At 43.1% G+C, this 17,147-nt stretch overlaps 1 protein-coding gene and 1 long non-coding RNA gene across 9 annotated transcripts in view; both read left to right on the top strand.

Moving 5' to 3' along the window:
- LOC118366141 (copine-8) overlaps nucleotides 1-17,147 on the top strand; it is a 109,750-nt gene that overhangs the window by 42,736 nt on the left and 49,867 nt on the right. For both annotated transcript variants that reach the window (XM_052491749.1, XM_035748578.2), the window contains one exon: nucleotides 3,878-3,954. In XM_052491749.1, the coding sequence (XP_052347709.1) occupies nucleotides 3,878-3,954 (77 nt within the window). The remainder of the gene's footprint in view (nucleotides 1-3,877; nucleotides 3,955-17,147) is intronic.
- LOC127914591 (uncharacterized) lies at nucleotides 6,225-8,013 on the top strand. 7 transcript variants are annotated; one of them, XR_008088961.1, is made up of 4 exons: nucleotides 6,225-6,374; nucleotides 6,617-6,742; nucleotides 6,905-6,946; nucleotides 7,999-8,013. It is a non-coding gene; the product is annotated as an uncharacterized LOC127914591 (long non-coding RNA). The 7 variants fall into 7 exon arrangements; XR_008088959.1 differs by lacking the exons at nucleotides 6,905-6,946; nucleotides 7,999-8,013 and adding exons at nucleotides 7,307-7,432; nucleotides 7,837-7,851; XR_008088964.1 differs by lacking the exons at nucleotides 6,905-6,946; nucleotides 7,999-8,013 and adding exons at nucleotides 7,307-7,390; nucleotides 7,757-7,771.

The following is a 17,147-nucleotide window of genomic DNA, read 5'->3' as shown; positions in this document are numbered from 1 at the left end:
AACCAGGTAGGCTAGTTGAGAACATGTTCTCATTTACAACTGCGACCTGGCCAAGATAAAGCAAAGCTGTGCGACACAAACAACAGAGTTACACATGGAATAAAGAAAAACATGCAGTCAATAACACAATAGAACAAATCTATATACTGTGTGTGCAAATGAGGTAAGATTCGGGAGGTAAGGCAATAAATCAGCCATAATGGTGAAATAATTACAATTTAGCAATTAAACACTGGAGTGATAGATGTGCAGAAGATGAATGTGCAAGTAGAAATACTGGGGTGCAAAGGAGCAAAATTATTAACAGTATGGTGATGAGGTAGTTGGATGGGCTGTTTACAGATGGGCTATGTACAGGTGCAATGATATGTGAGCTGCTTTGACAGCTGGTGCTTAAAGTTAGTGAGGGAGTTATGAGTCTCCAGCTTCAGTGATTTTTGCAATTCATTCCAGTCATTGGCAGCAGAGAACTGGAAGGAAAGGCAGCCAAAGAGTAATTGGCTTTGGGGGTGACCAGTGAAATATACCTGCTGGAGCGCGTGCTACAGGTGGGTGCTGCTATGGTGACCAGTGAGCTGAGATAAGGCGGGGCTTTACCTAGCAAACACTTATAGATGACCTGGAGCATACAGGTCACAGGGGTGGGTAGTATATGGGGCTTTGGTGACAAATGGATGGCACTGTGATTAGACTGCATCCAATTTGCTGTGTAGAGTGTTGGAGGCTATTTTGTAAATGACATCGCCGAAGTCCAGGATTGGCAATTGTACGAGGGTATGTTTGGCAGCATGAGTGAATGATGCTTTGTTGAGAAATAGGAATTAGATTCTAGATTTAATTTTGGATTGTAGATGTTTCATGTGGAAGCTCTCTGGAAGGAGAGTTTACAGTCTAACCAGACACCTAGGTATTTGTAGTTGTCCACATGTTCTAAGTCAGAACTGTTCAGAGTAGTGATGCTGAATGGGCGGGCAGGTGCAGGCAGCGATCGGTGGAAGAGCATGCATTTAGTTTTACTTGCATTTAAGAGCAGTTGAAGGCCACGGAAGGAGAGTTGTATGGCATTGAAGCTCGTCTGGAGGTCAGTTAACACCGTGTCCAAAGAAGGGCCAGAAGTATACAGAATGGTGTCGTCTGCGTAGAGGTGGATCAGAGAATCACCAGCAGCAAGATCGACATCATTAATGTATATAGAGACATTTTCGGCCCGAAAATTGAACCCTGTGGCACCCCCATAGAGACTGCCAGAGGTCCAGACAATAGACACACTGCACTCTGTCTGAGAAGTAGTTGGTGAGGCAGTCATTTGAGAAACCAATGCTCTTGAGTCTACTGATAAGAATGTGATGATTGACACAATCGAAATCCTTGGTCAGGACGACGAATACAGCTGCACAGTATTGTCTCTTATCGATGGTGGTTATGATATCGTTTAGGACCTTGTGGCTGAGGTGCACCCATGACCAGCTTGGAAACCAGATTGCATAGCGGAAAGGGTACGGTGGGATTCAAAATGGTCAGTGATCTGATTGTTAACTTGGCTTTTGAAGACTTTAGAAAGGCATGGTAGGATAGATATAGGTCTGTAACAGTTTGGGTCTAGAGTGTCTCCCCCTTTGAAGAGGGGGAAGACCACGGCAGCTTTCCAATCTTTGCGGATCTCAAACAATACGAAAGAGAGGTTGAACAGGCTAGTAATAGGGGTTACAACAATTTCGGCGGATAATTTTAGAGAGAGTCCAGATTTTATAAGGGTCCAGATTTTGCAGCTCTTTCTGGAACATCAGCTATCTGGATTTGGGTGAAGGAGAAATGGGGAGGCTTGGGCAAGTTGCTGTGGGGGGTGCAGGGCTGTCGGCAGGTTTAGGGGTAGGCAGGTGAAAAGCATGGCCAGCCGTGAAAAAATGCTTCTTGAAATTCTCTATTGTGGATTTATCAGTGGTGACAGTGTTTCCTAGCCTCAGTGCAGTGGGCAGCTGGGAGGAGGTTCTCTTATTCTCCATGGACTTTACAGTGTCCCAGAAATTTTGGGAGTTTGTGCTACTGGATGTAAATTTCTGTTTGAAAAATCTAGCCTTTGCTTTCCTGACTGCCTGTGTATATTGGTCCCTAATTTCCCTGAAAAGTTGCATATTGCGGGGACTATTCGATGCTAATGCAGTACGCCACAGGATGTTTTTGTGCTGGTCAAGGGCAGTCCAGTCTGGAGAGAACCAAGGGCTATATCTGTTCCTGGTTCTACATTTTTTGAATGAGGCATGCTTATTTAAGATGGTGAGGAAAGCACTTTTTTAAAGAATAACCAGGTGTCCTCTACTGACAGAATGAGGTCAATATCCTTCCAGGATACCCGGGCTACCATAAGCTCAGCCTGCTATTAGCAAAATGTTCACGTTCCTCCTATCACTTTACACTAGGATTGACTAGATTCATATAGCATTGCTTTCCCTGTCCTATCTTATCTTAGTCACATTTCACCATTTGCTCTCTCCTGTGTTTGCTTTGGCAAATTGGGAAAACTAGTCTGCCCACCTTGCAGGGAAATCACATGTTACGCTTAGACTTTGTTTGACAAACAACCGCTTAAGGATGAATGTCATTAGAGAAACAAACCATGAGAAGCGTTACTACATGTCTGACCTTCTGTTACTTGGACAGGCTTCACATGTTGGCTTGTCACATGACATGTGTCATGCAAAGCTGTATTTTACCATGATCTGACTAATGTGGCTGATAATCTGTTGGGTAATGCTTTCGACTAGTATTCTAACAATGTGCACCTAGTGAGCAGTGTGTAATATTTTCCATTGTGAAAGGATAAAAGGGGGAGTGGTCACTGTGATGTGGGCCAATCACCTTTGCCATCAATAGTATGCAGTCATGGAAAAGAAATGCAATTTTTCCACAATGATTTGGTGGATGGCAAACACAATTCAGTGTGGGGAGTACAAGAGATGGTCCTCTACCTGTTGGTGTTGGTACTATAGCAACGCTATATTAAAGCCCATATCCACTGCCTGTCCTGTTTGTTTAAAACACGTTGCATTAACGCTGCAGTTACAACCAGGGACCCTAACACACACACACACACACACACACACACACACACACACACACACACTTAGTCACCAGGCTTTTCTCACTGGTCCTCCATTGTGGATCTGTCTCCCCCAATTTCACAGACGTTCACTCTGGACACACACATAATTCTCTCTCTCCTTCCCTCTGCCCTCTTTCTCTCCTTCCATCCCCGATCAGGCATAAAAACGGGATGAAATCAATAATCTCCGACTGGGAATGACACACTTGGCCGTTTTTAGAGGCTGCTTAGCCAGCCCTGGCCATCCCCCTGGGGAATTCCACTGGAGATAAACCTTTACTGTGTTAACATGTGAGAGGTAGATAGACAAATACTTTGTCTAGGCTTGATTGAGTTTCCTTGGCTAAATGGAATCAATAGAATAGTCCTGAAACTGATAATTTGCTAACCCAGGCAGGCTAGAGCAAATGCTTAAAATATTTAAAATAGTATTTGAACCCAGGTCTTGCTGCTGGAGCACGCTGGATATAACTGGGCTAAAAAGTGTGTAGGGATTATACAGCACACACTAATTATAGTAGACATTGTGGTCAGAGGAGACTACAGTGAGATTCCATTGTTGGTGTTTTTCCAGACACTGGCTAAAAGAATCACAAGTGTTCTCCCTCCCTCCTCCCCCCAACATTGACATTAATACAATGAATCACATGTCCTGTTTCATAAAGAGTATTCTATGCGCACTATTGGATGGGAGTCCGCTGTGTGTGTGTCTCCTATATCTTCCATTTCACCAGAATGTGTCCAAATGTATAAACTCATATGTCTCTCTTTCTGTAGGACTTCCTTGGCCAGGCGTTCTGTACGTTGGGAGAGGTGGTGGGATCGCTGGGCAGCCGCATTAAGAAACCTCTCGTGTAAGTAACTCGGTTCCTGCACATACATGACTGTAAGTCGCTTTGGATAAAAATGTCTGCTAAATGGTGTAATTGGTAACAAAATACAAATGATTCTATATGCAGGCTAACCCTGACCCAGTTCTTATGGTATTCACTCACCTGACCATTTATAGAATTTACACCCACACACACAATTATAACTGGTTTACCATTTTACATCATCACTTTAACCCTGACCCCCTGATCTACTTCTCATGGCTGTCACTCACCTGTCATTTACTCTGACATATTTACATCCACACACACATACAATCACTTGCGCATATGTATTGTGGACATCTCAGTCTTTGACACACCAAACACAAGACCGTGTGGGATGTCCTTGAAATGTTTATTATTATTGACACGTCTCAGTTCCTTGTCATGACCTGACGACAAAAATACCAATAAACACACTTTCTCCCATGTATACAGTGCCTTCAGAAAGTGTTCACACCCCTTGACCTTTTCCACATTCTGTTGTGTTTCAGCCTGAATTTAAAATGGGTTCAATTGAGATTTGTTGGTCACTGGCCTACACACAACACCCCATAATGTCAAAGGGGAATTATGTTTTTAGAAATGGTTTTTAGAAATGAATTAAAAATGAAAAGCTGAAATGTCTCGAGTCAGTAAGTATTCAATCCCTTTGTTATGCAAGCCTAAATAAGTTCAGGAGTAAAAAATGTGCTTAACAAGTCACATAGGAAGTTGCTTGGACTGTGTGCAGTAATCGTGTTTAGCATGATTTCAGAATGGCTACCTCCATCTCTGTACCCCCACGCATACAATTATCTGTAAGGTCCCTCAGTCGAGCAGTGAATTTCAAACAGATTACACCACAAAGACCAGGGAGGTTTTCCAATGCCTCACAAAGAAGGGCACCTATTGGTAGAGAGGTAAAAAATAAAGCAGACATTCAATATCCCTTTGAGCATGGTGAAGTTATTTATTAGACTTTGGATGGTGTATCAGTACACCCAGTCACTACAAAGATGCAGGCATCCTTTCTAACTCAGTTGCCGTAGAGGAAGGAAACCTCTCAGGGATTTCACCAATGGTGACTTTAAAACAAAGTTTAATGGCTGTGATAAAACAAAACTGAGAATGGATCAACATTGTAGTTACTCCACAATACTAACCTAATTGATAGAGTGAAGAGAAGGAAGCCTGTACAGAAAAAAATATTCCCAAACATGCATCCTGTTTGCAATAAGGCATTAAAATAATACTTCAAAAATGTGGCCGAGCAATTCACTTTTTGTCCGGATTACAAAGTCTTATGTTTGTACTCCAATACAACACATTACTGAGTACCACTCTCCATATTTTTAAGCATAGTGATGGCTGTATCATGTTATAGGTATGCTTGTAATCGTTACAAGCATTTTTCAGGATAAAAAACAAAAGTAATGGCACTAAGCAAAGGCAAAATCCTAGAGGAAAACCTGGTTCAGTCTGCTGTCCACCAGATGAATTCAGGTTTCAGCAGGACAATAACCTACAAAAACCACAAGGCCAAATCTACACTGGCGTTGCTTACCAAGAAGATATTATTGTCCTGAGTGGCGAATTACAGTTTTGACTTCACGCTGCTTGAAAGTCTATGACAAGACCTGATAATAGTTGTCTAGCGATAATGGGCAAATGTTGCACAATCCAGGTCTTCAGTGTGACAGGTTAGTACAGTGGTGAACCTATAGGTCTTCAGTGTGACAGGTTAGTACAGTGGTGAACCTATAGGTCTTCAGTGTGTGACAGGTTAGTACAGTGGTGAACCTATAGGTCTTCAGTGTGACAGGTTAGTACAGTGGTGAACCTATAGGTCTTCAGTGTGTGACAGGTTAGTACAGTGGTGAACCTATAGGTCTTCAGTGTGACAGGTTAGTACAGTGGGGAACCTATAGGCCTTCAGTGTGTGACAGGTTTGTACAGTGGTGAACCTATAGGTCTTCAGTGTGACAGGTTAGTACAGTGGGGAACCTATAGGTCTTCAGTGTGACAGGTTAGTACAGTGGGGAACCTATAGGTCTTCAGTGTGTGACAGGTTAGTACAGTGGTGAACCTATAGGTCTTCAGTGTGTGACAGGTTAGTACAGTGGTGAACCTATAGGTCTTCAGTGTGACAGGTTAGTACAGTGGTGAACCTATAGGTCTTCAGTGTGACAGGTTAGTACAGTGGTGAACCTATAGGTCTTCAGTGTGACAGGTTAGTACAGTGGTGAACCTATAGGTCTTCAGTGTGACAGGTTAGTACAGTGGTGAACCTATAGGTCTTCAGTGTGTGACAGGTTAGTACAGTGGTGAACCTATAGGCCTTCAGTGTGTGACAGGTTAGTACAGTGGTGAACCTATAGGCCTTCAGTGTGTGACAGGTTAGTACAGTGGTGAACCTATAGGTCTTCAGTGTGACAGGTTAGTACAGTGGTGAACCTATAGGTCTTCAGTGTGACAGGTTAGTACAGTGGTGAACCTATAGGTCTTCAGTGTGACAGGTTAGTACAGTGGTGAACCTATAGGTCTTCAGTGTGACAGGTTAGTACAGTGGTGAACCTATAGGTCTTCAGTGTGACAGGTTAGTACAGTGGTGAACCTATAGGTCTTCAGTGTGTGACAGGTTAGTACAGTGGTGAACCTATAGGCCTTCAGTGTGTGACAGGTTAGTACAGTGGTGAACCTATAGGCCTTCAGTGTGTGACAGGTTAGTACAGTGGTGAACCTATAGGCCTTCAGTGTGTGACAGGTTAGTACAGTGGTGAACCTATAGGTCTTCAGTGTGACAGGTTAGTACAGTGGTGAACCTATAGGTCTTCAGTGTGACAGGTTAGTACAGTGGTGAACCTATAGGTCTTTAGTGTGTGACAGGTTAATACAGTGGGGAACCTATAGGTCTTCAGTGTGACAGGTTAGTACAGTGGTGAACCTATAGGCCTTCAGTGTGTGACAGGTTAGTACAGTGGTGAACCTATAGGTCTTCAGTGTGACAGGTTAGTACAGTGGTGAATCTATAGGTCTTCAGTGTGACAGGTTAATATATTTTGCAAGATTTTAAGAATATATATTTTAAAGTAGTGTCCTTTTAAAAAATAATAATACTTTGCCTTGGACCATTTTGTATTGGTACAAATACAACCTTCAGTGTGACAGGTTAGTACAGTGGTGAACCTATAGGTCTTCAGTGTGACAGGTTAGTACAGTGGTGAACCTATAGGTCTTCAGTGTGACAGGTTAGTACAGTGGGGAACCTATAGGTCTTCAGTGTGACAGGTTAGTACAGTGGGGAACCTATAGGTCTTCAGTGTGACAGGTTAGTACAGTGGTGAACCTATAGGTCTTTAGTGTGTGACAGGTTAGTACAGTGGTGAACCTATAGGTCTTTAGTGTGTGACAGGTTAGTACAGTGGTGAACCTATAGGTCTTCAGTGTGTGACAGGTTAGTACAGTGGTGAACCTATAGGTCTTCAGTGTGACAGGTTAATATATTTTGCAAGATTTTAAGAATATATATTTTAAAGTAGTGTCCTTTTAAAAAATAATAATACTTTGCCTTGGACCATTTTGTATTGGTACAAATACAACCTTCAGTGTGACAGGTTAGTACAGTGGTGAACCTATAGGTCTTCAGTGTGACAGGTTAGTACAGTGGTGAACCTATAGGTCTTCAGTGTGACAGGTTAGTACAGTGGTGAACCTATAGGTCTTCAGTGTGTGACAGGTTAGTACAGTGGTGAACCTATAGGTCTTCAGTGTGTGACAGGTTAGTACAGTGGTGAACCTATAGGTCTTCAGTGTGACAGGTTAGTACAGTGGTGAACCTATAGGTCTTCAGTGTGACAGGTTAATACAGTGGGGAACCTATAGGTCTTCAGTGTGTGACAGGTTAGTACAGTGGTGAACCTATAGGTCTTCAGTGTGACAGGTTAGTACAGTGGGGAACCTATAGGTCTTCAGTGTGACAGGTTAGTACAGTGGGGAACCTATAGGTCTTCAGTGTGACAGGTTATTACAGTGGTGAACCTATAGGCCTTCAGTGTGACAGGTTAGTACAGTGGTGAACCTATAGGTCTTCAGTGTGACAGGTTAGTACAGTGGTGAACCTATAGTTCTTCAGTGTGACAGGTTAATACAGTGGTGAACCTATAGGTCTTCAGTGTGTGACAGGTTAGTACAGTGGGGAACCTATAGGTCTTCAGTGTGTGACATGTTAATACAGTGGGGAACCTATAGGTCTTCAGTGTGTGACAGGTTAGTACAGTGGGGAACCTATAGGTCTTCAGTGTGTGACAGGTTAATACAGTGGGGAACCTATAGGTTCACAAAGGGCCAGTGGTGTCGTGGAGGGTATATGCAGGTACTGTATAAGCCTCTTCCCACTTTGCCCACTGAGAAAAATGTGTATACTGATGCATATCTAATTATTGTAGTGGAGGTATATGACTAATCAATTATTTAGTAGAATAGAGAGATCATGCACAAAGTAGTCTACACAATCGCAGAGCATGTAAAATATATTCTCATGCGCGCTGCACACAGCCTAGTTTCAGCGGAATATCATCTGCGGACAGCAGGAGTGTACAGCACTCTGCCGGTTTTGGCATCGAGCAGCTCATAGAAGAATGATATCGGTAGCCGGTAGGGTAGGAAAGACCTTTCAACTAATGATATCTACCAGTAAATGCTAACTAAGGCAACAATGGGTATGCAAACCAGGTATTGAAAAAAATGTAGTCCTCAGTGTTTGTTACTTGGCTATTTGTGATGTGCAATTGTCATCATGCGCTGTTTGCATCAAGGGCGTAGACATGGATGGGCCTGGGTGGACACAGGGCCAACCACTGGGGAGCCAGGCCCTGACAAGCTCACCCAATCAGATTGATATGGTTTAAGCATTGTTGTGGACTTAGAGCATCAAGTTTGTGCCTTTTTACTATAATAACTAAAATGTCATTTTTCACACAGGGTGCCTTTCCTTCGCTGGGCGAGCTGTTCTGGGAACTTCTTGGCAAAGACAGTAGTCGCACACAGCATGATTTTAAAGGATAAGCAGTCTATACACTCAGACATAATTAGCCAACCATTAAGCATTTCCCAATCGAAGTGTACAACTATTACTTCCCATTGCAAAAACATTTTAGGTTTAGCACACAGAGTAACTGGTGACTTAAAGTGGAACTGACAGTGTTTTAACTACTTTGCAGATATGAAACAAACAGACAATCATAATATCAGTAAAAAATCTGAAAGAGTTCATCTCCATTTGAGATGCACTGTTTCAATTTCAATGACTCAATATTCTGGACAAAAACTGACGAATGTAACAAAGGCTGGGAATGTCAATACAATCAAACTATAAAGGGCGAGGATCACGTAAGTCATAACGTGGCTAATAGGCTAGTGTATCTGTATACGTAGCAAGCTAGAAACACGGAGCCTAACATTAGCTAGCTAGCTGCCAGGAGGATGCCGTGTCGTGCCATTGGAGGAGTGGGTGAATGACTGATCTTTTTCCCCTCGTAATATTTTTCAGTGGCTATAAACAGCTAGAGATGCAGGTGTCATTTGGTTATCTAGCAAGAACTTGAACGATTTGTTATCCAGTTAGCATACCCTTTTTATTCGCAAATTCACTATGGCTATCTACTCAGATTTCAGAGCACTCTTGTCTGAGTGTGCCAGAGCGCAGAACAGCTGATAAATTTACAAACACGCAACACCTGACGAATATGACCGGTATCAGTAAACGTAGGCAAAAAATAATAATAGTTAGTCGAGAACGCTCTCGGTAACATGTAAACAGCTTAACCAGCTCTGCTACGGCCAGTAAAATGGCCAGAATGAGGTGTTCTCTCAATTACATTTACATTTAAGTCATTTAGCAGACGCTCTTATCCAGAGCGACTTACAAATTGGTGCATTCACCTTATGACATCCAGTGGAACAACCACTTTACAATAGTGCATCTAAATCTTTTAAGGGGGGGGGGGGTGAGAAGGATTACTTTATCCTATCCTAGGTATTCCTTAAAGAGGTGGGGTTTCAGGTGTCTCCGGAAGGTGGTGAACTCCGCTGTCCTGGCGTCAAAGGGAGTGTGTTCCACCATTGGGGAGCCAGAGCATGAACAGTTTTGACTGGGCTGAGCGGGAACTGTACACTCAGTGGTAGGGAGGCGAGCAGGCCAGAGGTGGATGAACGCAGTGCCCTTGTTTGGGTGTAGGGCCTGATCAGAGCCTGGAGGTACTGAGGTGCCGTTCTCACAGCTCCGTAGGCAAGCACCATGGTCTTGTAGCGGATTTACTGGAAGCCAGTGGAGAAAGCGGAGGAGCAGGGTGACGTGAGAGAACTTGGGAAGGTTGAACACCAGACGGGCTGCGGCGTTCTTAATGAGTTTGGGGTTTAATGGCACAGGCAAGCCCAGACAATGCAGTAATATCAGACGGGAGATGACAAGTGCCTGGATTAGTTCATCGCCGCTTCCTTGTGATGCAGGGTGTACTTCGGATGTTGTCAGCATGAACCTCAGGAATTCGGGCCACCGCCTTGATGTTAAAACGACAGGGTGTTGTCCAGGATCACAAGGTTCTTAGCGCTCTGGGAGGAGGACACAAAGTTGTCAACCGTGATGGCAGATCAACGGGCACTCCCGGGAGGAAGAGCAGCTCCGGCGAGGTTCAGCTTGAGGTGGTGATCCGTCATCCACACTGATATGTCTGCCAGACATGCAGAGATGCGATTACGACCTGGTCATCAGAAGGAGGAAAGGAGAAGATGAATTGTGTGTCGTCTGCATAGCAATGATAGGAGAGACCATGTGAGGTTATGACAGAACCAAGTGACTTGGTGTATAGCGAGAATAGGAGAGGGCCTAGAACAGAGCCCTGGGGACACCAGTGGTGAGAGCGCGTGGTGAGGAGACAGATTCTCGCCACACCACCTGGTAATATTTGTCAGGTGGCAAGCGTAAGATGCCCAACTCGGAGAGGGTGGAGAGGAGGATCTGATGGTTCAGTTTGGTTAGGTCTAGAAGGATGAAGCAGAGGAAGAGAGTTAGCTTTAGCGGTGCCAGCGCCTTGATACAGAGAAGAGCAGTCTCAGTTGAATGACTAGTCTTGAAACCTGACTGATTTGGATCAAGAAGGTCATTCTGAGAGAGATGGCGGGAGAGCTGGCCAAGGAGCACGTTCAAGAGTTTTGGAGAGAAAAGAAAGAAGGGATACTGGTCTGTAGTTGTTGACATCGGAGGGATCGAGTGTAAGTTTTTTCAGAAGGGGTGCAACTCTCGCTCTCTTGAAGACGGAAGGGACGTAGCCAGCGGTCAGGGATGAGTTGATGAGCGAGGTGAGGTAAGGGAGAAGGTCTCCGGAAAGGGTCTGGAGAAGAGAGGGGATAGGGTCGAGCGGGCATGTTGTTGGGTGGCCGGCCGTCACAAGACGCGAGATTTCATCTGGAGAGAGAGGGGAGAAAGAGGTCAGATTGTCAATTGTGTCTGGAAGTAGCCAACTCCCATGGTGTTTACATATTTGCAGAAATCCATTCAAGTGTATTTTGTGGCTTTTGACGAATGCATTCTAATGTTCAATTATTTCCAATACATCACATTCTTCATAGTATTTTTTTGGGGGGGGCAGTTTCAAATAATGGGAGGGTTATGACCCCCCCACATACCCCGCAAGTTCTGTTCCTGGCACACATACACACACGTGTACAAACTTCATATATTGTACATTTCTTTAGTCTCGCTTTCAAAACATCACATGCACTTTTGAAGAATCTATCCTCTTGCTTCAAGCTCAGATCAGCTGCCTGAAAGCAATTTCTTGGCATCTCTTCAAATGGGTATGTCTTTATAATAGGATTTGCCAGTTGTAGAGAGCTGTGATGAGCTGGAATTAAAATAATTAACAAAGGCCAATCTGGCAACCCCCTGTGGGTGCTCCACGCTCTTCACCGCACGGCCTGCACACATCAGAGTGCCACTCTTGGTCTCATTTCAAACCACACACGCATGCATGCTCACATGAACACACACACATACACACACACATGCCTGTAACATACGTGTTATTATTAGTAATACAATAAAAATACTATAATTATTACAACATAGCATTAATTTCATTTTACAGGTGGGGGAGGAGAGGTTGTACGTAAGCTGACACACACATACACATGCACACACACACATTCCCCTGTCACCTCCATGATAGCAATTTCAGTAAACTTGTAGATACTGTTGTATTGGCCCTTTCAGAGACCTTTCAAAAGTGCAAAACAATGTCCGTAATCCCTCTGTCGAAACGTTGTTATTTACGCATTATCCCTTATCAGTAATGAGTTAAAACTGTTTTAATTCAGCGCTATTCTTTTATGGTGTTGTTCTAGGCCACCAAGTGCTAACAGTCAGTATCTAGATAATGTGAATGAAATGCTTGATGGTATGTGATATAAACAGAGAGGTCTTCTTTCTTGGGGAACTGAATATTGACTGGTTTTCTTCAAGCTTGCCTGCTCGAGGAAGCTTATAATGGTAACCAGTGCCTGTAATATGGTTCGGGTTATTAATCAACCTACCAGGGTGTTTACAAACACTACAGGAACAAGATCATCCACATGTATTGATCATAATTTTAAAACTTTGTTCTAAAGCTGTATCCGTAGCCATTGGATACTCACTGATACACCATTGGCTATATCCAGGAAAGCCAAGGTTCCAAAAGCTGGGCCTAAAATAGTGTATAAGAAATCATATAAAAGATTTTGCTGTGACTCTTGTGTGGATGATGTTAAAAATATTTGTTGGTATGATGTGATTAATGAAGAGCATCCAGACGCTGAACTTGATGATTTATGAAATTGCTTCTTCCAATTATTGATAAACATGCACCTGTTAAGGAACTGTCTGTTAGGTTAACCGTTCTATCTGGGATATGTGGGACGGTAGCGTCCCACCTCGCCAACAGCCAGTGAAAGTGCAGGGCGCAAAATTCAAAACAACAAAAATCTCACAATTAAAATTCCTCAAGCATACAAGCATTTTACACCATTTTAAAGATACAATTCTCATTAATCCAGCAACAGTGTCTGATTTTCAAAAAGGCTTTACAGCGAAAGCACCACAAACGATTATGTTAGGTCACCGCCAAGTCACGGAATAACACAGCCATTTTTCCAGCCAAAGAGAGGGGTCACAAAAAGCACAACTAGAGATAAAATGAATCACTAACCTTTGATGATCTTAATCAGATGACACTCATCGGATTTCATGTTACACAATACATGCATGTTCGCTAAAGTGCATATTTATATAAAAAAATCTCATTTTACATTGGCGCGTTACGCTCAGTAGTTCTAAAATATGCGGTGATTGTGCAGAGAGCCACTTCAATTTACAGAAATACTCATCATAAATGTTGATAAAAATACAAGTCTTATACATGGAATTAGAGATATACTTCTCCTTAATGCAACCACGGTGTCAGATTTATTTTAAATGTTACGGAAAAAGCAAACCATAAACCAAAAACAATCATCTGAGTACAGCGTTCAGACAACAAAGCAGCCAAAAAGATATCCGCCATATTGTGTAGTCAACATTAGTCAGAAATAGCATTATACATATTCAGTTACCTTTGATGATCTTCATCAGAATGCACTCTCAGGAATCCCAGTTCCACAATAAATGTTTGATTTGTTCGATAAAGTTAATAATTTATGTCCAAATTGCTTTTTTTGTTAGGGTGTTTGGTAAACAAATCCAAACGCGCGTTCATGTCCAGCCGAACGTCAGACGAAAAGTTCAAAAAGTTATATTACAGGTCGTAGAAACTTGTCAAACTAAGTATAGAATCAATCTTTAGGATGTTTTTATCATAAATCTTCAATAATGTTCCAACCGGAGAATTTCATTGTCTGTAGAAAAGCAATGGAACAAGAGTTAACTCTCTCGTGAGCCGCGCCTCACGAGCCTGTGGCACTCTGCCAGACACCTGGCTCAATCCCCTCTCATTCGCCCCCACTTCACAGTAGAAGCCTCAAACAAAGTTCTAAAGACTGTTGACATCTAGTGGAAGCCTATGGAATTGCATAACGACCCCATTTACACTCTATATTGGAATGGCAAAGAGTTTAAAAACTACAAACCTCAGATTTTTCTCCAGGTTTTCGCCGGCCATATGAGTTCTGTTATACTCACAAACACCATTCAAACAGTTTTAGAAACTTCAGAGTGTTTTCTATCCAAATCGACTAATAATATGCATATATTAGCTTCTGGGCCTGAGTAGCAGGCAGTTTACTCTGGGCACACTTTTCATCCAAACGTGAAAATACTGCCCCCTATCCCAAACAGGTTAAATCGCTAACACACACATGGACGCAGCGGTCTAAGGCACTGCATCTCAGTGCAAGATGCGTCACTACAGTCCCTGGTTCGAATCCAGGCTCTATCACATCTGGCCGTGATTGGGAGTCCCATAGGAAGAATTTGTTCTTAAGTGACTTGCCAAGTTAAATAAAGGTTACACACACACGAGCACACAGTGCTGGTCATAAAAAAAGCTAGCTAGCTCATGGATGCAAACAATGTCTTCCCCAAAAACACAGCAAAACGACATCTGTTTCAGTAGCTATATAGTTCGCTAGCTAACTATATAGCTTGGTGTCATCTAAAATTACCCTAATTTATAAGACAGTTCTTATTTGATTAATGGTGGTCGGGCCCATCTATGTGAAGCTATCCATAATAAGAATTAGCCACAATAGTGGACTTTGCAGCTAGCCTACGAAATAAAAGTACGTCATTTTCAGTGATGCAAATGAATACAAATAGTAGAATTATGCCATAATTGAATAGATCATGTTAAATGAGGTTGGAATGTGGTTATATATAAAATCAACAAAAGACTATTTGTTAATTTGACATAAATCTGTTGAAATCACACTGCATGTATTATACTTTAGAATTGCATTGGCGGCCTACTTATTTAGCGTCGTAGCTCTTGTTGGGGGACTCTGAAACAACCGTGAATTGAGCCACATGCTTTGTCAACCTATGTGTATTGAACCCTATTCCAGAGGAAAAACAATACGTGCGTGGATGTTTTGGAGTCTGATAACTGAGGACGTTGGGAAAAGATATCTTGGGCATTGAGTAGACTGATGCACCATTTCATTGATCCCCAATCCTTAGGTAAAGCTGTACAGTGCAGTATGAATGTCAATACACACAATATGTGACGTGCAGTCATATTCAGGTCCTGGAAGGCTCTAGTTTTAGCTTATCTTGATTATTGTCCAGTCATATGGTCAAGTCCTGCAAAGAAGGACCTAGTCACTCGTATGCTCAGTTACTGGTATACTTTTATTTACAAAGCCATTTTGGGTTTACTACCTTTTTATTTGGCCATTTTTATTGTTCAGAAATGTGGTGGGTACTCTCTTCGTTCGCTGGGCTTTATCCTGCTAACTGTTCCAAATGTCCCAACTGAATTTGGTAAAATAGCTTTTATGTACTCTGCGCCCATTGTCTTGGAACGCCTTACAAAATACTTTTAAACTGGAAGAACTTGTCCCGATTTGGTATTTTTAAATCACTGATGAATGATCTTGAGACTGATTCCCTGACCTGTTAATGTTTTTAATTGGCTGTCTTTGATTTTGTTATACTCTTGTGGTTTTTACTAGATTTACTTGTAGTTTTTCATGTTGTTTGTCTGTAATGTTTGTAATGACTTGGTGCTGCCTATCTTGGTCAGGATGCTCTTGAAAAAGAGATTTTAAAATCTCAACGAGCCCTTCCTGGTTAAATAAAGGTTAAATAAAAAACTAAAATAAGCTACAGCTGGCTCAGAAAATAGCGGCACATTTGCTTTTGCTCAACGTTGAGCAAAGACTGACTGCATTGCTTCTTGTTTTTATAAGCAACAATGTGTTGGAAATTCCAAATTGTTTGCGTAGTCATCTTACACAGAGCTCTGACACACACACTTCTGATTCAGTCATAATCGATGTTCGATGGATAGGTAATTATCATAATTCTGAATAAAATATGCTGTATGCATGCATTAGATAATACAACACAAAGCTGTTTAGGTACATGTACAGTTATCGATTGTTTACTTTGCTTTAATAATAGTAATAATCACTGATAGAGAGAACGAGAAAGGGTGAGAGAGCGGTGACAAAGTCCAGGGATATGTGAGACCAGGGACGATGAGGAACAGGCAGAGGTTGAAGGAGACCAGCCAGAGCTTGCCGGGGAATTGTGTTCGGCGCACAGATCGTGCATGTGGCGACAACCGCAGAGACGTCAGGAACCATGGTATTCCACCAAAAGGGAGAGGAAATGTTCCACCAGAGTACTCGCTCCTAACGGTGAGCCTGTTTTTTTTTTTTGTGGACATGTGGCCACGAAATGACCAGTAGTCCCACAATACAAGTCTTCGTGTGAAGCCTGTATAGCTGTCCGGCTAGGGACAGCCTAGCTCTGCCTAGTTGTATCAGCTCGGGAAGAGGTGAATTGGCAGACTTTGGAGACTCTCGGGGGAACTCGGGTAGCCTCTGGTTCTCTCGGCAACGGAGCCATCAGGGACTTCCGGGATGTCTCGGATGCGAGTTGGAAGCCTTGGGCGGGCGAGAGAAATCGAACCTCCTCTCCTTCCTTCGCTCCCGTAGTCGCACATCGATCCGAATGGTCAAGGCAATGAGCAAGTCGAGAGCCGTCGGTGGTTCCCGGGCTGCAAGCTCGTCCTTTACTTCCTCCGATACTCCGTGCAGGAACATGTCGAACAGCGATCCTGGATTCCAGGCACTCTCAGCTGCCAATGTGCAGAAATCCACTGCATAGTCTGCCACACTGCAGAAGTCTTGCTGGAGAAACTTCCGGGCAGCCTCTCTCCCGGACGATGGAGCATCAAACTTTCTTCACCTCCGCCACGAACTCCTCCAGACTGACGCAAATGGTTGACTATTGTTCCCATACTGCCATAGCCCAGTCGAAAGCCCTCCCGGACATCAGCGTGATGAGGTACGCTATCTTAGAGTGGTCCAAGGGGAAGGAGGAGGGCTGCAGCTCAATGAGGGAACACTGAGCGAGAAAAGCCAGACAGGTGCCAAACTCTCTATTCAAGTATTCCGGGGGATGTGAGCAGGGTTCTCATCCTATGATATCACAAGAG

Source organism: Oncorhynchus keta, chromosome 33 (assembly GCF_023373465.1).
Source record: "Oncorhynchus keta strain PuntledgeMale-10-30-2019 chromosome 33, Oket_V2, whole genome shotgun sequence".
NCBI classification, from domain to species: Eukaryota; Metazoa; Chordata; class Actinopteri; order Salmoniformes; family Salmonidae; genus Oncorhynchus; species Oncorhynchus keta.
Note: the sequence above shows the minus strand (reverse complement) of the source record. Positions and strands in the feature narration are given on the sequence as shown.